Below are 24158 nucleotides of genomic sequence, written 5' to 3' on the forward strand. Positions count from 1 at the left end.
CAAAGTCAACCTTTGCAGCAGTCAGACTGAGCTTCTAAAGCTTTCATGAAGAGTGTGCTGATGTTTCTCTTTTCTTTTCTTTTTACCTGAATCCAAAGCAATAGATTTAGGAGGAGCCACGGGATGAAATACCACTGGGAACATTGTGCCTGGTAACTGATTATCAACCTGGAAGCACAGACCATTTGGTCAAGTTAGAATAAGTCCAACATAAGCCCTCGGCTGCAGAGACAATAGTTCAGCATCTGTATGCACGGGAGGTACCATTAACAGCTTTACTATGAAAAACATTATGTGTCCCAGTGAGGCACTTCATCCTTAAGAGTACATGGAAACCCTCAGAACCGCACTGACTGTGCAGCAGACTTTGTCTGCATGTCAGAATGTGACAGTCTGACTCTGTGGGCTCAAATAAAATGAAAGTAGTAAGTGAACATAAAATTAGAAAAAAGTATAAGAACAGAAAGTATCCTAAACAAAACATGGTAGAGGTGGAGGGAGAATGAATGGAGGTGGGGAGAAGAGAGGAGAGAGGGCGGGGAAGGGAGGATTAGCAAGCAATAACCCCCAAACTCGGCCCAGTAAAGCCCCGCTCTTTGCCATGAAGAATGAGATGAAAAATATTAATTAGGGCTCTCATGGTAAACTGAAAGGAACATTTAAGGACAATGTAATAGTGTAAGAAAACACCCTTGGCAGGCCAGTGGTCAGACTGACACTCATAATAGCATGTAGTGTTTTGGTCTGGGACAGCAAACACACACATACACATACACACACACACACAAATATTTATATGTACATATATATCTATATGCTAATCTAACACACACATATATTTTACAACTTTATTTTTGAGGATTGGACCAAGGCCCTTATGCACACACACTACACATACTCTTCTCAAGCTGCACCCCAGAAGATAATAATTTAACACAAATCACAGAATAAATTAGGCCTCACTTCCGTGTTTTCCGAAGAGGTCGCACAGACCTACTTAGTTACCTGGAGCCAGTATAGCCGGGCCCTTAGGCTTCTCTGGTGAGGAGACTGCTTAAACTCAACCTGTATCCCAGATAAGAAGTCCCGTTTAATAGGGCACCGGATAGGAAGACGCATTTCCATTGGAACTTTGTCAAAATTGACCTGTAAGAAACAAAAGCACTTTTGTGATGAGCTGGTGACACCCAGCAGCTATTTAATGGCATTTAAAACATCATAGTCATGACCTTGACTATGACATAGTCATTGAATGAGCACAACATGGTCATCTCCCTGTCTCACCAAGGACACAAGCTTTATTCTGTTTTGTTTGTTTTCCTTTGAGACTGGATCTCCCTCTATAGTCTAGGCTGTCCTCAACCTCTCAAACTCACAGAAACCGTCCTGCTTCAGTCTCCCAAGTTCAGACACTAAATGAACAAGCCACTGCAGAAGGGCTCTGTGGTCATCTGCACATTTGGCCTGGGCAGCAGAAGCACTGTCTTGCTAACACTTATTAAGAAACTAGAATTCTGAAATTATACTTAAAATGCTTTATAGAAAAAATTAACAATAATACAGAATTCCAGGACATTCATTTTATAGATTTTATTTACTTTATTTTTATGTTATTTGTGTGTTTTACCTGCATGTGTATGTGTGCCACTGCATGTGTATGTGTGCCACTGCATGTGCATGTGTGCCACTGAGAAGAGGGCACAGAATGCCCTGAAATTGGAGTTAATGGACATTGTTAGCTGCCACTGGGTGAAAGGAAACAAACTTCAGTCCTCTGCAAGAGCAGCCAGTGATCTTAATTGCTGAGTCATCTCTCCAGCCCAATTCCAGGTAATTCTTAGGCAAAATGGTTTAATAATGAAGCTAAACTTGTTTTTGTATGACAATGGCATCTACATTATCATCCAGCCCACAAACACTGATGGGTATAGGAAGGGCACATGACTAGGGGTCTGTGCAAACTCTGCCCTCAGTCAGCAAAAGCAAGAGCAGCCAAAAGCTCAGGCCTACATCAGCAGAGCCCAGAAATGCAGTGAAGCCTCTAGAGTCTTCTTGAAACAAAGAAGACTTGTTTTCATCCGTTTGGCCATGGAGAGTACACCTTTATTTGTAGATGCTTACCTACCACCAGCAATCACTCACACTGGATGAAATAATAGAGCAAAGTTTATGTGCAGTTTCTATCCATGAAATATGTAATCTCTAGATCTATATTTATCAATGTGAAGGTGTTACTCAAAATGTGAAAAAAATGTTTCAACAGTCATAATGTCTCCATAAGCTTACTGAAAACAAGTTCCATAGACCTGATCAGCAGGAAGAATAATCAATAAACACAGAAGAAAGACAAAGGTAGTTTTGTAACTACAATTTTATTATGTAAATTGGCAATCTCTCCAATAAATACAGATCTACTCACTTATAAGTTAGTTTCTGTACACAGGACATTAAAACTTTACTCACCTGGAGTACCACTATCTAGACCACAGTACCTATAAAACTGTAAAACCTCAAACCATACCTCAAAGTTACTCTCCAGCTTAATCCAGCCACGGTCTTGTGATGCAAGATGCTTCTGATAGGACTGCTCCAGCAGCATTATCTGCTTCTGACTAAATGGTTTCCATTTCTGTTTTGGCTTCATCTCCCAAACAACACCTGAGCTAAAATAATTCACAAAGAAATTAAGCTATAAGTGTGTATTTTCATAGAACTGTTGCCGAATTTTCTATTTATCTGGATGTCAATATCCTCTGAAAATCATATTGCAGGATATTCTTTTAAAACAGCAAATTTCATGTGCCTTTGAAGGAGCACGAAGAATAAAGCTAGGGAGAAAATAGCTTTCATAGCCGCGCACTGGCATCCATCACACAAATGACTGTTTTTGTACAAGATCGCAGAGATTGTACATTGATTATATCAAGGGAAGAAAAAAAACCTTCCATAAAATATTTAACTAATGAAATTTAAAATACAAAAAAACTAAAAACATGCCTATTTAAAAAAATTACTGTGAATAAGCTAACATTTTACAAAGTTATTGTTCCTGATTATCAAAATCAAGTATAAACTTTTCAAGTGGACTTTTAAAAATGAAGATTTGTGTTTATGGGACTGTGTGTGTGTGTGTGTGTGTGTGTGTGTGTGTACACGTGCACGCGTGCAGTGATCATGAACTTCAAAGGAGGGCATCAGGAGCATAAGTTAGAGTTTTGTCTGAGTCATCACCTAGCATGGGTGCTCATTGTTTTGTCTGAGTCGTCTCCTAGCATGGGTGCTCATGGTATTGTCTAAGTCGTCACCAGCATGGGTGCTCATGGTTTTGTCTGAGTTCTCTCCTAGCATGGGTGCTCATGGGGACTCTACCTCAGACTCTCGACAGGAGCAGCACATATCCTTAACCTCTGCTCCATCTCTCCAGCCCTATATTTGTGCTGATTTATAACAAGGATTTTATAACATCATTACAGACAGTTACTGCCAAGTACTGACATCAACCTATGAGTACATTGTATCTATTTTATTTTTATTTTATTTATTACCTGTGAGGGGTTTACAAAATTCTCAGCTTCTTGTATTGATACTTGCCTTTTAGCTCATCAGTACATTGCAAATAATCATATTAGAAGAAAGTTCTTCAATTGGACAGATAGATTTTGAAATGTAAACAGTTCCTTCATGCATACACACACACACACACACATAAAAAAATATACCAACTGGAGGCTTATAAAAGATGTCCTCTCCAAACATATGGACATTAGAGACCTTTGAACTTAAGACAGCAGGGGAAATACACACCAACAGTCTGACATGACTTGTGATTCAAGCATTACCTATCTTAAAACTGAGTTTGTGGCAACATAAATTTTGTGTATAAGCACTGTCATCTGGCTTTCAAATTCTCAGTTAAAGCTCATATAGAAACACTGTCAATTGCTTGAGCAATGGGTGGTTTCCAGTTCAGTTAAGAGTGTGAGAGCAGTGCACAAGGGTAACTGTTTCCTTCAGAAAGATTTTACTCAGGGCTCAGAATTTAAAGAGTTCAGTGAAAGGCTTCCATTGCTACGTCAGTCAACTGCCATGTGGTAGGACACAAGACAATGATCTTCTACTGCCATCAAGACATAGAAATGATGGGATTAAGCCATAGACTGAGTTAGACAACACACAACAGATTCAAGTATTCCAACCAAGCATCTGCTGACATACAATACAAAGGACAGAAGGTGTAAAATGCTTCATACTTTCAAATTTTTATGAACTTAACCAAATAAGATTCTGTTCACAGTCATGATGCATCTTAGACTTCAGTTCAGTCATGCAGAATTTATCTTTCCTATTTGAAAATATTCTACTGTCCATTTTAAGCTCTGCCGTGACTTCCCAGATGCACAGTGATTGAGTATAAGGGAACACCAGCTGACTCCTCAGAGCCAGGAAGCATCTGCATCACGGGAGCACCAGCTGACTCACTCAGAGCTGGAGAGCCATCTGTGTCACTAGCCTTTGGTAGCTGACTGATGTTGTTATGAATGTCCTCAACTCCATGTACAACTGTCCTTACGGAAATGCTAATGGTCTGAAGCAATTTATCATCTCTGCACACATTTCTTTAGCTGCCACAGTCAGACAGGCCCATGACTGACTACAAGAGGCTTTCCTTGCTAGACTTAGCAAATGAGTCCCTTAGAAGAAGCTGACTTTGGCTATAGCCTCATTCATGTAAATCTTTGTGAAAATATGTGTTGTGGTGAGATGTTCTATCGTACAGATTTCTAACTTTTCCAGCCCCTGTTCACCCGCATACATGCTTAGTTTGGAAGTGTCAGTATCTTCCATATTCTTCTGGCATAGCAATAATGGCATTATGTAATAAGTTAATGTTTTATCAAAAATAATGTCTTCTGCTATGCCCTAAAAGAAAGACATTCAAAGCCCATTCTTCCTGTTTTCCCATGATGGATTCCCAGTAGTAAGAATAAATAAATAAGCAATACAGCAAGAAAATATTCACTGTGGTTTGAGTGCACAGAGCAGCAGTGAGAAAGCACCTACACATGTGTGACAATAAGTAGTGGTCCCAGCCACTCCTCGGCTGCACGCTGTGAACCTCATATAACTTCACTTCTCAGAAACCATTTTCAATATTGAACACTTTGGTTTGAAATCAAAAGCTATACATAAACAGGCAGTGAGTGGTTTCACTGTGACTTAACATTCACACTTTACTGAGGTATGTCAAAGAAAATTATTTGTAAAATAAGTATGAATCTATAATACTTTAGTATACTTAGCTCACTGATACTAGCCAATGATAATGTTACCTATGTGTTACATAAGTCCAGCAGCTCTTCCTGATAAAAACCAAGAAACCTGGGAAAACTTCCTCATGTTTAGGGGCATATAAACAGATTGTTCCATTGTGGGAAACTGTCCTCAAAATTACCAAACTCACTGTGATTAGCAGACAAGAGAAGCATACAAGTGTTTTCTCAGTAGAAACAGAACCAGAGGAAATAACTAGTTGCAAAAGTTCTAAATAAAATAAGCATAACTAATAATAAATGACATAATAACTAACCACAAAAACTTAGAATTCAAAGCAAACCACTGCTCAGGTGTGGAGGGATTGGCTGGCCTCCCTTCTCACACACTAGCAGGCACAGTGAATCTCAACTGACAAACTTCCAGTGAGACGCCTCTCTGAAGGAAGAGAGTGTGCAGGGCTCTAATCTCACAGTACCTACAGTTACTGGTGCCCACACATTCCCTTCCCCTTACTCTCCAGGCTGCCTGTCGGGGTATCAGAGAACTGAGCCGCTGTTCATTTGGGAAACTTTCCCGTTTCCTAAGAGATCAGTAACAAGGAACCCAGGTGCTGCACACAGGCCTGACTCCACTCAATGTTGTCCCTGCAATGTTATCTTTGATGCTGGAACATGAACTCTCCTAGGAGTGTGCTCCCCAACATGCTATTGTCTGTAAACATTTAGCCTTCAATGAGCCATCTCAGTGTCCTTGAACCCCACATCCCAAACCTTTCAAATACATATTACAGTGTGTGTGTGTGTGTGTGTGTATGTGTGTGTGTGTGTATCTTGCTTCCCTTATGAACATATTTTTTTCTAATTTATTTCTAATGGCTTTTCCCAAGGTATAGTAGTTTCTCTAAATTCCACTGCATAAATGAAATATTTCTACTGCAGCTGCAGATACTATTTTCAGTTTTTCTCAATGTTTTTATAACTCATTTTTCAAACAAAAAGGGAAGGAGGAAAGGAAGTAGGGTAGGAAGAAAGGATGGAGGGATGGAGGGAGGGAAGGGCTAACAGAAGACTGACTTTCTTCCCAGCCAACTGACAATGAATACCGTGAAGTCGCAGAAGGTGCCTGAGTGCTCTGACTCTGAACCTATCACCTGACAGTCCAAACAGCTGCTTTGTAAATATGTCATATTGAGAGCATGGATCTGTATACACTCACTAAGCGAGTATTGTAAACTTGGGACTTTTTAAAGATTTCTGCATCTTTATCTCCCTTTGTGTATACCTGGTGATTCCAATATATGAGACTTCCTGCTTGCTTTCATTGTTAACCAGAGAGAGCCCTAGACTGTGGAGCGACAAGGCTATTTCGTGATCAGCCTGTTCCATTTCTTCGGCTTGGAGTGCTTTGGAAACCAAAGCCACGTCATCTGTGAAAAGCAGAACCCTCTGGCGCCCATCAAGGAAGGACACCCAGTGTATCTGGATGTTCGCATCATATGGAAACTGACCACACTCATCCTGGAGAAAGAAAAACATTGAGTTAAACATGTATGGAATTTTCATACTTAACACTGGATATAATAACTGGGGAAAATAAGAAAAGCTTAAAAAGAATGACTGTAAGTAAGTAAACTCCAGCCATCCAACTAACATAAAGCCAATACTTACATAAAAAAACAGTGACACCAGATCTGGGGATCTGGCTCAATGGATAAAGCAATCCTGCAAGCAGGATCTAGATTTTGGAGCTCTAGAACCCATTTACAAGCTAGGAGGTGGTGCGGCTACCTATAATTCCAGCACTTTGGAGGCTGAGGCAGAGGATTCTGGGGCAACTGGCTAGTTAGACGAGCCACCCTCTCTTGATAAAGTAGGAAATGACTGAGGAAGACACCAGAAGTCAATTTTAGAGTACTACATGCATAATAAGTACATGCACTCACAGACTCATTCATGTATGTGCCAACACACATGTAAACACACACACACACACACACTATTTTTTTCCTTATCATGGACGGAATGGTGCCATAGCTTGAGTTCCTGGCTAGTGTTGACAGGGCCTGAGCAGGACATGAGCATGCTTTAGTAGCACCAGTGTGGTAAAATGATTACCTGTCTCCAAACAGGAGAGCAGTTCCTGCTGAGAGAAGAGGTCATCATGAGAAGCTGTGTGCGTGTGTGCGTGCGTGCGTGTGTGTGTGTGTGTGTGTGTGTGTGTGTGTGTGTGTGTGTGTGTGTCTGTGTCTGTGTCTGTGTCTTTATGTGTGTGTCTGTGTGTGTGTCAAGGGTACCTAAGTGGTAGTGGAAATCCTAGATATTTTAGATGCTGGAACCAGGGGACATCTGTGAGAAAAGCTTCAGGTGTGGAGGTGGGGGTGCTTCAGAGAAAGGGGCTGTGTCTGTGGCAGGCAGCAGAGCTGGCAGGGCAGGGCAACCCAGCCCTCTGGACCTCAGGTGATTTCTCCCCAAGCCCTAGATGCTGGGCATGGAGCTGCAGGATTTCACTGTCTCCCTACTGGGTCCTCTCGCTTGTGTATGATCATTCCATGTTTTGTCCTCATCCCTTTTTTGGACTAGAAATGTTTACTCTATGCCACTGTATGTTGGAAATATGTAACTTCTTCATGATTGTCCAGGGCTCACGGTTCTAAATAGTGCTGGGGCTGTTAAAGACTAGAGGTCTTGTGAAGGTTGACTGAATGCATTGCCCTATTAGATGGTCACAGGACTGGGTCAAGGGATGGAAGGCTAGTATGTAAAAGTAAAGGGTTGGCTGTGTGGTTGACCAGGGATTAGCCTGTGATTAATTGTTTATACTGATTGACAACTTGTCTAGAATCATCTTGGAGACAAATCTGTGGACATGTCTATGAGGGATTTTCTAAACAAAATAATGTGGACAACACCCTTCCAGTAGTCCTAGCCTGAATCAAAAGAAAAAAGCAAGTGGAGCACCAGCACTGATCTGAGCACCAGCACTGATCTCCCTGCCCCACTAGTTCAGATGCAGTGTGGCCTGCTGCTCCACCTTCCCTGCCTTGACAGATGGTATCTCCAGGAACTACAGAGGCTCAAACCCTTTCCTCCTTAAAGATGCCTCACATTGTACTTTATCGTAGTAACCAGAGAAACAACTAATAGAAGCTGTTTGCAATATAAAGCACTAAAGTAACTTTCTTAACACATTACAATTCACTTTGGTTCCATGAAAGCAGCACTTCCATATCAAACAGTACCTTTAAGAGATCATGCTCCCCAAAGTTAGCCGCATAGTTCCAAGTGAGTCTCCTGGTGCCCGTGGGATCTGCCCAGGCAAAGAGTCGAGTTTGTCCTGGCAGCAATACTAGTTCCTCCTGTGACCCACTGAGACAGTTAACAGAGGGAAGATCAGCATGTTTTGGCCTTTAGACACCACAAAGGCCTTATTAACTTGCTTAGTTAATAGCATACAACTCAGCCCCCAAACAAGTACACTAACTTGTTATGTTCCGTAACTAGCAGTTCTGAAGGCTGGGCAGACAGAATACAGCAGTGCATTACCACTTCCAGAGATGCATTTACAGGAATGGGTCCACTTGCCATTACCAAGTTACTAAGGGAGGGATAATGTCTTAATACATAATTTCACAGACCTTTGTCTTCATTCTGAAATTTATAAAGACCCAAAGCCCAAAATTTTTTCTTAGGTTTGCTGTCAAGCCAATTGGCAAAAAGACCCATTTGAATTGATTGGGATCTTTAAAAGCATCTATTTGTCCCAGTCCATATGGTACATGTAAGTTCTGCTGTAGAAATATAAATGTGTTTGGTGAATACTATGTCAAAACTTGCCGGCATATTAAGAATAAACACCACATGCCCTTGCCACCATTATAAAGTCTGAAGACATCTGGGGTGTGAAACTGCAACATTTCCCAAAAGGGACCAGAGATCATTGAAAGCAAAGTGGAGATCTAGTGCCACCTTGTCTCATACCTCTGTTTATACGTGAGGACGTCCCACTGTGTGTGGTTCATTATCAAAGCAGGTGCAGATCCCTCATGATAGTCAGAGAAGGTTATGACCGTTGAGTGTTCAGCAGTGTTTATATCCACCAAGATACCTCCATTCTGTTAAAAGAGAAAAAAGTGTGTTCAGCTTACTGGCTGAGTATCTCAATTACATGGAACCATTCCACATTCAATCAGCTATACAAACACATCCCTTACTCTCTGAAGTTCTCACTGGCTCTGGTTCTTACAAACATATGTTGGCATTAAATGCCCACAAAAGCCCTACGAAGAATTTCCAGATCTCTACAACATGGCTTACAGAAATAAGGTCTAACAACTTCTAAAAGACAAAGACACAGTGTTTTACAACATGAAGACTTACCAGATCTTCTAAGCTCAATAAAGTGCCATTGTCTTGTCGATTGTAAAGGAATGGCTTGGAAGAGCCTTCGAAGCCCACCACTCTCACACAAAGCTTGCCAGACAAATTTTCAGGCCAAAATGGAATGCACTGAAAAATAAGCATGACACCAGTTTGAAAACTGTGCTGACACTGGCTCCTTGAGCACAATGGGTAATCAAGTTAAAATTATTTAAATGTCCTCTACAAGTCATAGTAAAAACACTGACAAGTGGGTGTGGTGGCACACCCAGAAGCTGAAACAGGAGTTCCTAAGTTTAAGGCCAGCCCAGGTTACACAGCAAGAACCCATTAAAAACAAAAGAAAACACTACTGATATAACCATGCTACCAAAGTGCATTCATCAGAATAAAAATCTATTAATCTATATGTGCTTGTAGCAATTAGATTATAAGAAGCTCAAGAGCTCATTGATTAAGAATGCCTCCATATCCTGCATACTTAAAATTCCCACTCTTCATTGCATCTGCTTCAGTGCCTTGCCGAGTTCATGTATCAATTTTGGTCATATGGGAAGAACTTGGAAATGACTGCTAGCCATGTAGACTGAGCTAATAGTAAATATTACCAATTATTTTCTAATAGGGTGAAATAAAGATCGTTCAGAGCTGCCGTCACAGTTAGCGCCTATCTGTGAGATGCACATCTGCAGGTCCATGTTTCTCTGTACATTTTAGGAATCAGCCACATCTTAGGGAAATTCACCTCTGAAGAAGCAACGTAGTGCCATTTGTTGGTTGGTATGGAACCATCTGGAGCAATCTCTCCAACTTCCAGTTCTAGAGAGGACTTGTTTGCAACCGTGCAGAAGGGAGTCAGAGTGACAATGCGAGAGAGGTTAAAGCTGCTCATTTTGATGCTGACCCCGACCTGAGGGAAGGAAGGAAACTAGATCACTCTCCTGCTCTGTATTCAGTGTCCACAGTAAAGACACATTAACGTAGGGATCCTTGAATAAAGTGACTAATAAAAGTTGTATTCTACCACTGTCTCTTATAGAAAGATCTGGCTTCTCACATCGGCTTTATCAGAAATCAAGTACAGACCACAGACCACACTCTCAAAAACAACGGGCAAGGACAGATTTACTGTCTAGGTTTTTTTACATATTAATAATCTAAATGTTAATTGCTTTATAGTTAATAGGCTCAAAATTTATTGCTTTGTCTGTTACCAATAAAATGAGACTTCTGAAGCAATAGAAAATGGGTCATGTGGTATCAGATTATTCAAATTTTCAAAGTAGTCAAGCTTAAGATTTAAGACATAACTGACAGGATATATGGAATGAAGATTTTAGTGTATCTTGAATATTACTAAAGTTGCCCAATCCAATGAATTCAACCCCATTAAAATCTTGACAAATTCTAGTTCTGCTTTGATACAGTAATAATCATTGAAATTTACAGTCTTCGAAAGAATATTTTGCTTTAAGACTTCTGTGCACTATAGGAGCTGGCTTGTTTACTGAAGTGTAGGAAAGCAAAGGAAGCCAAAGGTCATAAAGCAGACCCTCTTACCAGGTATTCCATATTGGTGGCAGGGCACTTCACACACCCATAACTCCCCACGGTGTCCAGTGAGAAACCATTAGACCAGGCACTGGTTGAAATTTTTAACTGTACCTACACCAGAGAATACATGATATCATGTGAGAAACCTAAAAGATGAAACTTCATAGAAGAATTGCTAGACTTCTGGAAATTTCTCCAGTATCTTGAAACAGAAAAATGCAGTCACAACCTTAATCATGGGTGTGAGGAACCAAAGAAGAAAAGCATAACCCACCCTGACCATCCATTCACCTTAGCAATAAATGGAATTCATCTTTAATTACTTAATTAAAATTAGTGTATTTAATTAATTAATTAATTCACTTAATTAAAATAAGTGAATTTGGGTATTCCAGTTTTCTAGGTTAATATCCACTTATTAGTGAGTGCATACCATGATTGATCTTTTGAGACTGGGTTACCTCAATGCTAGATTTATGACAGATAAAAAGCTTTCAAGTGTTTTATCAAATAAAAGAAAACTTTCACATCATTTAGCAGGTGCTAAAGGAAAGACACTGTGAAAGACTAGAAAACAGAACACGGCTGCCATCTTGAGTGAGCAGGGAACTCAACACAGATAAAAAAAAAGCACGCCCTAATAATTATGACACTAATTATGCACTAAGAAGTGCAAAGTGCAGCCAGTGAGAAGACAGTGGTGTTCCAGTTCTGGGATTTAGGTGGAGTCGCGCAGAAGAGACTGACCTGTGCCCCTGCAGTCAGCTCACCCCCACCCATCCACTAAGATCATAAGAAACACAAGGACCTTTCACATGTTTGGTAAGAGTCACCCCAAGATACTTTATACTGTTTGTGGCTATTGTGAAGGGGGTCATTTCCCTAATTTCTTTCTCAGCCTGCTTATCCTTTGAGTATAGGAAGGCCACTGATTTGCTTGAGTTGATTTTATAACCTGCCACTTTGCTGTAGTTGTTTATCAGCTGTAGGAGCTCTCTAGTGGAGTTTTTTGGGTCACTTAGGTAGACTATCATGTCGTCTGCAAATAATGATAGTTTAACTTCTTCCTTTCCAATTTGTATCCCTTTGACCTCCTTATGTTGTCGAATTGCCTGAGGTAGTACCTCAAGTACAATATTGAAAAGATAAGGAGAAAGGGGGCAGCCTTGTCTGGTTCCTGATGTCAGTGGGATTGCTTCAAGTTTCTCTCCATTTAGTTTGATGCTGGCTACCGGTTTGCTGTATATTGCTTTTACTATGTTTAGGTATGGGCCTTGAATTCCTGTTCTCTCCAAGACTTTAAGCATGAAAGGATGCTGAATTTTGTCAAATGCTTTTTCAGCATCCAATGAAATGACCATGTGGTGTTGTTTTTTGAGTTTGTTTATGTAGTGGATTGTATTGATGGATTTCCGTATATTGAACCCACCCTGCATTCCCGGGATAAAGCCTACTTGATCATGGTGGATGATCGTTTTGATGTGTTCTTGGATTCAGTTGGCATGAATTTTATTGAGTATTTTTGCATCGATGTTCATAAGGGAAATTGGTCTGAAGTTCTCTTTCTTTGTTGGATCTTTGTGTGGCTTTGGTATCAGCTTAATTGTGGCTTCATAGAAGAAATTGGGTAGTGTTCCTTCTGTTTCTATTTTGTGGAATTGTTTGAAGAGTATTGGTGTTAACTCTTCTTTGAAGGTCTGATAGAATTCTGCACTGAAACCATCTGGTCCTGTGCTTTTTTTTGGTTGGAAGACTTTCTATGACTCCTTCTATTTCTTTAGGCATTGTGGGACTATTTAGATGGTCTAGTTGGTCCTGATTTAATTTTGGTATTTGGTATCTGTCAAGGAAATTGTCCATTTCCTCCAAATTCTCCAGTTGTGTTGAGTACAGGCTCTTGTAGTAGGATCTGATGATTTTTTGGATTTCCTCAGTTTCCGTTGTTATATCTCCCTTTTCATTTCTAAGTTTGTTAATTTGGATACCTTCTCTGTGCCCTTTGGTCGGTCTGGCTAAGGGTTTATCTATCTTGTTGATTTTCTCAAAGAACCAGCTCCTGGTTTTGTTGATTTTTTGTATGGTTCTCTTTGTTTCTACCTGATTGATTTCGGCCCTGAGTTTGATGATTTCCTGCCTTCTACTCCTCCTGGGTGAACTTCAAGACTCTGAAGAAGGAAATGGAAGAAGACCTCAAAAAATGGGAAAACCTCCCATGCTCATGGATCGGTAGAATCAATATAGTTAAAATGGCCATTTTGCCAAAAGCAATATACAGATTCAATGCAATACCCATCAAAATCCCAACTCAATTCTTCACAGAGTTAGAAACAGCAATTATCAAATTCATCTGGAACAACAAAAAACCCAGGATAGCTAAAACTATTCTCAGCAACAAAAGAAAATCTGGGGGAATCAGTATCCCTGACCTCAAGCAATACTACAGAGCAATAGTGTTAAAAACTGCATGGTATTGGTACAGTGACAGGCAGGAGGATCAATGGAACAGGATTGAAGATCCAGAAATGAACCCACACACCTATGGCCACTTGATCCTCGACAAAGAGGCTGAAAACATCCAATGGAAAAAAGATAGCCTTTTCAACAAATGGTGCTGGTTCAACTGGAGGTCAGCATGCAGAAGAATGCGAATTGATCCATCCTTGTCTCCTTGTACTAAGCTCAAATCCAAATGGATCAAGAACCTCCACATAAAGCCAGACACTCTGAAGCTAATAGAAAAGAAACTGGGGAAGACCCTTGAGGACATCGGTACAGGGAGAAAGTTTCTGAACAGAACACCAATAGCGTATGCTCTAAGAGCAAGAATTGACAAATGGGACCTCATAAAATTACAAAGTTTCTGTAAGGCAAAGGACACCATAAAGAGGACAAATCGGCAACCAACAAATTGGGAAAAGATCTTCACCAATCCTACATCAGATAGAGGGCTAATATCCAATATATATAAAGAACTCAAGAAGTTAGACTCCAGAAAACCGAACAACCCTGTTAAAAAATGGGGTACAGAGTTAAACAAGGAATTCTCACCTGAAGAAATTCGAATGGCGGAGAAGCATCTTAAAAAATGCTCAACTTCATTAATCATTAGGGAAATGCAAATCAAAACAACCCTAAGATTTCATCTTACACCAGTCAGAATGGCTAAGATTAAAAATTCAGGAGACAGCAGTTGTTGGAGAGGGTGTGGAGAAAGAGGAACACTCCTCCACTGCTGGTGGGGTTGCAAATTGGTACAACCACTCTGGAAATCAGTCTGGCGGTTCCTCCGAAAACTGGGCACCTCACTTCCAGAAGATCCTGCTATACCACTCCTGGGCATATACCCAGAGGATTCCCCACCATGTAATAAGGATACATGCTCTACTATGTTCATAGCAGCCCTATTTATAATTGCCAGATGCTGGAAAGAACCCAGGTATCCCTCAACAGAAGAGTGGATGCAAAAAATGTGGTATATCTACACAATGGAGTACTATTCAGCCATTAGAAACAATGAATTCGTGAAATTCTTAGGCAAATGGATGGAGCTAGAGAACATCATATTAAGTGAGGTAACCCAGACTCAAAAGGCGAATCATGGTATGCAGTCACTAATAAGTGGTTATTAACCTAGAAAACTGGAATACCCAAAACATAATCCACACATCAAATGAGGTACAAGAAGAAAGGAGGTGTGGCCCCTGGTTCTGGAAAGACTCAGTGAAACAGTATTGGGCAAAACCAGAATGGGGAAGTGGGAAGGAGTGGGTGGGAGGACAGGGGAAGAGAAGGGGACTTACGGGACTTTCGGGGAGTCGGGGGCTAGAAAAGGGGAAATCATTTGAAATGTAAATAAATTATATTGAATAAAAAAAAAAGAAAGAAAGAAACACAAGGACAACCAAAGCTCACACACAGAGGCAAACTCAAATGCCATGTTTTGATCTGAACTCTAAAGAGTTACTCCCACTCAGCAGCTGCATCTGAAACTGTTACAGACATATTCTCAGACTCTGTCCAGAATCACTAAAGTGAACCTAAGGGCAGGATTCAGCAAACAACTGTAAAGCCATCTAGGTGACAACAATGGACATTGAGATTTGAGACCCATGACTCTAAGCAATAGGACTGGGACATGTAGAGTCACTGTAAACAGAAATTTTTCAATGCATTAGTGATGAGCAGTGTCTAAGAATGAACAACAGATAGGTCAGGGAAAATGGGTGGTGCTGGGGTATTAGTAATCAGGTAGAGGGCATACAGAAAGTCAAAGGGTGAACACTGGCCATGCTTAAACACAGGGCTTCTTCCCTAAAGGCTGGCTTAGGAGGCCCAGGAGGCCCATCTCAACTGCTAAGTGTTTATTTTCACATGCCACACCAGTGCAGGAGCACGCGGCAGGACTTTAATAACAACAGTTATCTTATAGCCCTGAAGAACGGGGAGCCCTGCTTCAGCTGATTGCTGCTGCAAGTTCCTAATGTCTAGGTAGAATCTGCAGTATTTAGAGTCTCCTTGGACTTAATTTATACCCAGAGAGATGCACACATAGCCAAGCATGCTTTTAAATTCCCAAGTCTCTACATTTAGTAGCTTTCCTATTTTTACTTGCTAAAGCATACCTTGTTTTTACTAAAAATGTTCTTCTTCTTGAAAGAGAATAAAATGATGTCCCTGAAATCGGCTGGGTGTTTAACATGTATCTCCTCGGAGCGATACTGGAGAACCCGAGAAGTTTTGTTGATTAGCCAATAGGGACTAAAGACAGACAGCTCCATTCGGCAGCCAATTCGCCTGACGTGAACTGACAGGTCAACTGTCATCACTTCCGCGGTGTCTGAGGAAAAGCAGACGAGGAAGAACTCGGGAAGTGTGTCACAAATGCGGAAGTGTCCATTCCAGTTCTTGCCCAGGTATTTCACCAGCACTAGCTCTATGATCTCTCCACTGATTCGCGAGTGCAGAACGTCAGCAGAGCTGCCTTCTGCCAGCTCGTGAGTTTCTGCAGTTCCCTAAAAACAACCACACAAAAACACGTTTACTGAACACATCTCTTTACTAACAAAATCTGTATTTTACACAGTGCTAAATATCCTACCAAGGAAGACTGACCACCAAGTCTAAGCATGCTTAGATGTTAGAAATTCTCAGCAATCACTAGGGACTCCAAAGGAAACCCTCTCTCACAGCCACAGTGGGAGTGTCTTCTTGCCATCCTGTAGGCAAACCATCCTAAGTTTTGAGAACTTGTGTCTATGTCAAGAATCCAAGACTGGATCTTAGACCCCAACTATTCCCATTAGAGCTGGGTTATAAAATGAGCCCCTTGAACCATCGGACATCATCTTTACCCTCTCTATTCTGACATCATGGCTCACGGCTGCTATAATCACAGAACCAGAGAAGCCATGCCAAGCAAGATGGATCTGCTAGGGCTGGAGAGATGGCTCAGCATTACTGGCCTTGCAGAGAACCTGACAGGAGAAACCACTGCCACCTCAGCTCCCAGCACCCACATCCAGCGGCTTACAACCACCTGCAACTCCCAACTCCAGGAAAAGACTGCTTGGACACTGCCCTCAGGCATGTACACATACACACTTAAAAGCAAAAACTAAGTCTTTTAAAACTATGAATGCTAACGAAGAAACCGGGCTTCCTTATTGTGGCTTTCTTGTACACGGATGCTATTTATAACTTCATTTATAACTTCTGTCTCTATAACTCAGGGTTTGACCATTGTTTGATAAAGAAAAGGAATCATTTAGGTTCCAAACACTTCCCAAGGCTGTTGCCTTTTAAAACATCACAGAGTATGCAAATTTAATCATATTTATAATGTACACATCTAATTATATTTATAATATCCCATGTGCTCATATGTCAAATAGTGGATTTTATTTTCAGCATAAACTTTAAAGCAAACATCAGGATATGTCCCTATTTGCATTTTTCCCTCCTTTAGGTAACAAGACAACATAATAAAAAGCTGGTTTAGGCTTTTAATTTAACAGCAAAGAATTGGGGAAAGTGTAACTGCTGAAGTGTAACTCCTGGCTTTCCCACTGTCTAGCAGGAGGACCTTGGATCAGACACTGATCCGTTAGTGTCTGGATAAAAGGGGAGAAAAGGACTGTATGCACTACCAAGGCCACCGTGAGGACTGAAGCATGCTAATACAGAAAGCACACAGTATAAGGCCTAATGCTGATGCTATGCCAGGATAGCTATAGTAAACACATCTTAAAAACATGAAACACCAATTAAAGCTAACATCACCAAACAGAATGAGAATTTGCTCTGTATAACAGTAGTAATGATAATAAAAATACGAGACCCATACCTCAAGTAAATATCTTAATGAATACGGGAGAAGGTTCCGCAAGGTGAGAGGAGGGTACAGATGAATAATGTAGGCCGGATCCCAGTCTTCCCCGTGGGCACCGATGTAGCTCAGCTCATCGGGCAGGGCGACTGTGTTGACGATGAGTGGTAGGAAGCTGACTTCTACTGCAGGACACTGCAGCATGCACCTGACCTCCGTGCTGCGGTGAAGCTCTTCCTTCCAGGAAATGTACGTGGTAGACTGAGTATACTGCTGCTCTAAGCCGCCAGCTGGCTGAACATACAACTGGCATCTACAGATGGGAGGTAAGGAAGAGAACCTCAGACTCTTCATGATGACTCTATAAGGTGGGTAACAATATTCTTACAAATGTAGAAACCACTGCTAAGAAAGTTTACAACATGCCCAAAGTGACAAAGCTGCCATCAGAGAAAGGACAACTTGAAATAGTCTCATTTTGACTATAAAGACAAGCTAATAAAATATATAACTTTAGAAAATTGCAAAGTAGCAAATATCAGATGAATAGTTTATATTGTAAACTCAATGATAACATGTATTTCTAATAAAAGAATAAATTCTTATGTGTTCTAAAAATGGCTGTTGTATAGCAGGATCTTCTGGAAGTGACGTGCCCAGTTTTCTGAGGAACCGCCAGACTGATTTCCAGAGTGGTTGTACCAATTTGCAACCTCACCAGCAGTGGAGGAGTGTTCCTCTTTCTCCACATCCTCGCCAACACCTGCTGTCTCCTGAGTTTTTAATCTCAGCCATTCTGACTGAAGTACGGTGAAATCTCAGGGTAAAGACCCTGCTATACCACTCCTGGGCATATACCCAGAGTATTCCCCAGCATGTAATAAGGATATATGCTCCACTATGTTCATAGCAGCCCTATTTATAATAGCCAGAAGCTGGAAAGAACCCAGGTATCCCTCAACAGAAGAATGGATGCAAAAAATGTGGTATATATACACAATGGAGTACTACTCAGCCATTAGAAACAATGAATTCATGAAATTCTTAGGCAAATGGATGGAGCTAGAGAACATCATACTAAGGAGGTAACCCATTCTCAAAAGATCAATCATGGTATGCACTCACTAATAAGTGGATATTAGACTGGAAAACTGGAATATCCAAAACATAATCCACACATCAAATGAAGTACAAGAAGAACAGAGGAGTGGCCACTGGTTCTGGAAAGACTCAGTGTAGCAATATAAGGCAAAACCAGAACAGGGAAGTGGGAAGGGGTGGGTGGGAGAATAGGGGGAGGGAAGGGGGCTTATGTGACTTTTGGGGAGTGGGGGACCAGAAAAGGGGAAATCATTTGAAATGTAAATAAAAAATATATCGAATGAAATAAAAAAATAAAAATAAAATTAAAAAAAGAAAAAAAAGAAAGAAATCATTAGAATAATCAAAAAAAAAATGGCTGTTGTATGGCTAGGCGATAAACATGTAGGGCTATTTTCCCTAAAACAGAGACACAGCTCATAAAATTAGAGATACATGATTTTATTTTATTTTCTAAGATTTTATTTATGTGACTAACAACCCACATTAATTGTACAAATTAACAGGTTTCACTATGGCATTTCCATACACCCTATGCTAACTGTACACTCAGCCTTCTGGACTCCACCCCCAGCACCCTTCAAGACCCTGAAAGTCCTAGCTTCCTCAGCAGCACTGCCCACCCATTCCAGCTCTGCTGACCACCATCCCATTTGGAAGCTAAGTGCATGCGGACTACGTACCTATAGGAATCCAAAGGGACATGGAACTCTTCCTCAGGGCTAGCTATTCCAATGCGCTCCAACAGCTTAACATTCTTGACAAATTTGTAGATGATAAATGCTATCGAGAAGTGGTTTTTTATCTGTTGGAATAGATATATAACTTTTTAAATTACATATTAAATAGAAAGCATTAGCAGCATACACATTTCTTAAGATCTAAAAAGTTCAACTTAATATTGGAAAATATTCCCACTGGCTAACAACAATATTTAGGTATCTAAATATTATATATAAACACTACACTTAATGTTTAAGTGGCAGTTCCAAATCAGCACTGCCACGTCATCTATATATTATATGTGTATGTAGTTAGTCTACGCCACCATTAAAGGTGTACCACTCCCACTCGCATGTTTTCTCCTCTACAACCTCCCATCAACACATCATGTGACAAAGAAACAAGGAAAGCCATGGAAATCTTTTCCTGATTGCACTGGGGCCTATACTAGAACTAAGAACAACTTAAAATGTAACAGGGTCCAAAATGATGATGAGTTCCAATCTGTACGCATGAGTTGGGCGGGGAGAAGTGTTCTTTACATTGACACATACTGAAGCCTGTACTTAATGCTGGAAAAGACTAAAAAGTTTAGTATAATCAGAAGAGCAGAAAGAAGAATGTTTATTAAATGATTAAACTGTCTTTCTTTTCCTTTTTTTTACATCAGAGTAAGGCATTCCAAACACCTCACACATACTGGAAAAATACAGCCTCAGGTGATGGTATACTAAGAGATCAGGAGGCTATCTTGTTTGACAATCAACCATAATTATAGTGTCTCATTTTGAAATGCCTAAAGGAACAAATAATGTTTAGATGTTTAAGTGTTTCAAATCTCTAAAAAAAAAAATACTAAGTGCTTATACATTTGTGGCCAGTAAAACTATACTTAAACAAATAAACAAACAAACACTGCTTTTCAAGTCTTTTAAGTTAAACCACACTAACAGAGCGGGGTAGAAGTAGAATATACTTTACTTTGCCAATTATTTCTGAAAGATCAGAGGTGCTCGAGCAAATTTTCTACACCTCCCAATCTCAACCTAAGAGGACACATTACCTGACAGCATTACCTGCAGAGGCGAGCGGAGAGTGACGACCTTGTTGCCTTCTGTTGCGTCAATCTGCACCAACACGGAATCCGACCGGCTGGCACTGGGATTCCGCACATTATACAATCTCCGGCCAGGCCTGGCAACAGGAACACTAGCCACTTCTGTATAACCATATGGTACTGAAGAAGAAGAGAATTAAAAATAGTTACTTTTTAATAACCAACCCTGGGCCTGGAGAGATGGGTCAGCAGTTAAGGGCACATGTTGTTCTTACTGAGGTCCAGGGTTTGATTCCCAGCACCCACATGGCACCTCACAACCATCTGTAACACCAGGGACTCTGAGGTCCTCTTCTGGCCTCTAAGGGCACCGGGCATGCATATGGTATACAGGCATACATGTATGCAAAATATAATAAAATAAATAACTTAAACAAAATAGTAACACCTCCCCATAATGACAAGGGTATGCTTTCTCATCATTAGAAATATAAATGTTTTTCTAAGACTCTGAGACAAATAAAAAAAAGAAAAACAATTACTAATATAAAACTTTTGCTACAAGCACTGAGAAGGTAAGTGTGCTAATACAAATAGAAAAAAATCATCCTGAGAGAGGTAACATAGACCCAAAAAGACAAACATGGTGTGTACTCAAGTGTAAGTGGATATAAGTCATTAAGTACTGGAGAACCATGCTATAAGACATAGACCCAAAGAAGCTCAGTAACAGAGAGGGCCCTAGGGGCTTGAATCTCATGGAGAAGGGGGAATAGAACAGACATTGGATATGGATAGAAGGAGAGGACTGGTTAGGGGAGGGTTAGGAATGGGAACAGGAGGGATGAGGTGGGTGGAGAAGGAAAGGAGAGAGTACTGGGGTACGGAAGGGGTGTATCTCTGGAATAAGCTAGAAACTTAGGACAATGGAAACTCCCAGGAATCTGTAAGAATAACCCTAGCTAAGACTCCAAGCAATAAGGGATGTGCAGCCTGAACCATCCATCTCCTGTAACCAGGCAAGACTTCCAATGGAGAGATTAGGATACCAACTCAGCCACAAAACCAAAGACCCACAATCTGTCCTGGCTACAAGATGGGCAGGGGTAAAAGATGGAGCAGAATTTGAGGGAAGGGCCAACCAATGACTAGTCCAGCTTGAGACCCATGCCATGGGAGATAGCCAAGCCCTGACAATATTAACAAGAGTCTGCTACACTTGCAGACAGGAACCCAGCAACTGATGGAAACTGATGCAAAGACTCACAGGCAAACATTAGGCAGAGCTTAGGGATTTCTAAGGAAGGGGGGCGGGGGGAGGATTGTAGGAGCCAGAGGGGTCAAGGACACAACAAAACCTAGAGAATCAAGTAACATCTACAAAATAGGGGCTCACAGAGCGTGCAATGCCAACCAGAGAGCACGAATAGGACAGACCTAGGCCTCTGCATAGTGCAACAGTTGTGCAGCTTGGTCTTCATGTGGGACCCCTAACAGAAGCGGAAGCTGTATCTGACAACATGTTAGGGGTCCCTTGCCCCTAACATGGCTGTCCTAGCCTCAATAGAAGATGTGTATTGTCTTACTGCAACTTGATATGCCAAGGCTGGCTGATATCCATGGGAGGCCTCCCCGTTTCTGAGGAGAAGAGAGGAAGGGTGGATGGGGGAGGAGGTAAGGTGAGAGGGAGCGACTAGGTGCAAAGGAGGAAGGGAAAGTTGCAACCAAGATGTAAAGTAAATAAAAACGAATAAAAATATTGAGCAAACCAATTAAAATAAAGTAAAATAAAATTCAACTTTTTAATTAATCTTTCAACTAGATAATAATTTCCTTGTCTTTGTAATGGTATCATTACCATGAATATTTTAGGTTTCTGAGTAGGACCACTTTTCTCCCTCAACTGAATGTTCATCCTTTTTGAAACATAATGCTTATTACTAAGGGCATAGAAATTAATAATCAACTTCTATAAGGTGTTTATTAATTAAAGTCTATCTTATGTTTAGAAGAAACCCAGAGGTAAACCCTGGAAACCCTGACAAATGTCTCCCAGAATATCTTTGGTAAAACAGTATAGGCTGATTTATCAAAAATGTCCTGGCCCATCCCTGGGAAGCTCTGAAAACACAGCAAGCACAGCATACCTACCAAAGGTCAGTGTAAAGAGCGTGCTCTCCTGCCGGCTCAGGACTGACAGCTTTCCTTGACGCGAAGGCTCCAGGCTGGCATAGTCCAGCTCCAAATACTGACCAGCACCCACATCATAAATGTCGGTCTTCTCAGGGGAACCTGCCACCCTGAGGCTTCGATTAGGCTGCACCTTCGTCGGAACACCCAGGGCGTTTCTGACTGTGAAAGGAGCCCTGTCTTTCAGAGAATAGTCAAAAGTAGAAGCCGCTCCCTCAGAGAAACCCTGCAAAGGAGCGCAGACCAGGAAAACCTCAGCAAGGTATCTCTAGCATTTTACCAAAGCTACGTGTTTTTTGAAATTTGTTTTGATGACAAAACAAACAAACAAACAAACAATCCATGCATGTTTCTTTCCTAAATCTAACATGAAATGTTCCAGAATAGAATCACACATACTTTTGCTAAATTGTTGAAAACATTAAGACAACTTTTGGATATTGTGATATTCATCGTAGCTCCTGAAGAAATATGAACTGCGGTTTGTGGCTCAGGAATAAAATCATCTCCTGGCATCAGACTTTTATCCTGGATTGGGCTCTTCTTTACCTAGGAAGATGAACAGCATACAGAACTGATCAGCCAACTAATCAATGGTGGCTTTTAAAAGCTCAACATGAAGGGAGACAGCTGAACCGGGAATACAGTTCCTCAAGGTTTTATTTTCAACCCTATGAGCATCTCTCTGATTCAGCAAAGACTGGAAGCCTTCTCTCTGCACATAGGCCGTGGAAAGGAAATGCTAGCACACTGCTGAAAGCCTGACGAGTCAACCCCACCATCTGACTCCTTGCCAGAGCAAGCTAGCTCCTACAACAGTTCTGTTCTAAATAGCAATGAAGGTGACTCCAAACTCTCAACTGACCCTGGCTATAGGAGTCACCTGGAGATAAGAGGATTCTTCCAATTACTTCTCGGTAAATAATATGGTAAGCTTTTGAATCAAACTTATTGCAAATAACATTTGCATTTTCATTCCAATCGCATTTCAAAATCTTTGTTAAATATTCTTTTTCAGTCTCATTATGTCAGAGAGAGGTAGACCAGATATAATCTCTACTTTAATCAGAAGGAACTGGGATACGAGGTTAGTGAGTTATCATCTTTAAAAGAGAATTTGCTGCAGCAGTTTCTGTGTGTGACCCCTCCATCAGTGACCACTGTGACGTGAGCAGTACCACCATCTCACAGTCCTGTGTCCCCAGAGGAAAAAATACATACTTCCACATCAAAGACTGGGAAATGTCAAATTCAGAGAGTTCATCATATTAATTGTCAATTTTTTAGAAGTTATCCCCCCAAAAATCACTGAATAATTCAAAAGTTTCCATCCATGAGTTTTACCTACCAATATGTAGTATATTAGAAATGAAAACTGAAAAAAGTAAATATTTAAGAATTTTAAATTACATGTTAACACTTAAATGAAAGACAATCTTGGAAACGTGAATATGAATAGAGGTTTGGACAAGTGTCTGTCCTGAAGGCCTGCATAAGCAGATGGATTCTCACTTCCGCTACACAGTCAGCCTACTGAACTTCTGTATTCAGTCTCTCA

The 24158-nt window shown here is 40.8% G+C and overlaps 1 protein-coding gene across 1 annotated transcript in view; it reads right to left on the reverse strand.

Annotated features, from left to right (window-relative positions):
* The window catches only part of Vps13c (vacuolar protein sorting 13 homolog C), a 152811-nt gene that overhangs the window by 24910 nt on the left and 103743 nt on the right, over positions 1–24158 (reverse strand). The window contains exons 54-68 of the mRNA XM_052187918.1: positions 23000–23149; positions 22562–22826; positions 20430–20590; positions 19314–19435; positions 17548–17842; positions 15827–16216; positions 11211–11315; positions 10396–10560; positions 9651–9779; positions 9252–9385; positions 8513–8639; positions 6556–6791; positions 2522–2663; positions 1006–1146; positions 87–168 (exon numbers count right to left, since the gene is read on the reverse strand). Coding sequence (XP_052043878.1) covers positions 87–168; positions 1006–1146; positions 2522–2663; positions 6556–6791; positions 8513–8639; positions 9252–9385; positions 9651–9779; positions 10396–10560; positions 11211–11315; positions 15827–16216; positions 17548–17842; positions 19314–19435; positions 20430–20590; positions 22562–22826; positions 23000–23149 — 2644 coding nt within the window. The remainder of the gene's footprint in view (positions 1–86; positions 169–1005; positions 1147–2521; positions 2664–6555; positions 6792–8512; positions 8640–9251; positions 9386–9650; positions 9780–10395; positions 10561–11210; positions 11316–15826; positions 16217–17547; positions 17843–19313; positions 19436–20429; positions 20591–22561; positions 22827–22999; positions 23150–24158) is intronic.

This window comes from Apodemus sylvaticus, chromosome 7 (assembly GCF_947179515.1).
Source record: "Apodemus sylvaticus chromosome 7, mApoSyl1.1, whole genome shotgun sequence".
Classification (NCBI taxonomy): domain Eukaryota; kingdom Metazoa; phylum Chordata; class Mammalia; order Rodentia; family Muridae; genus Apodemus; species Apodemus sylvaticus.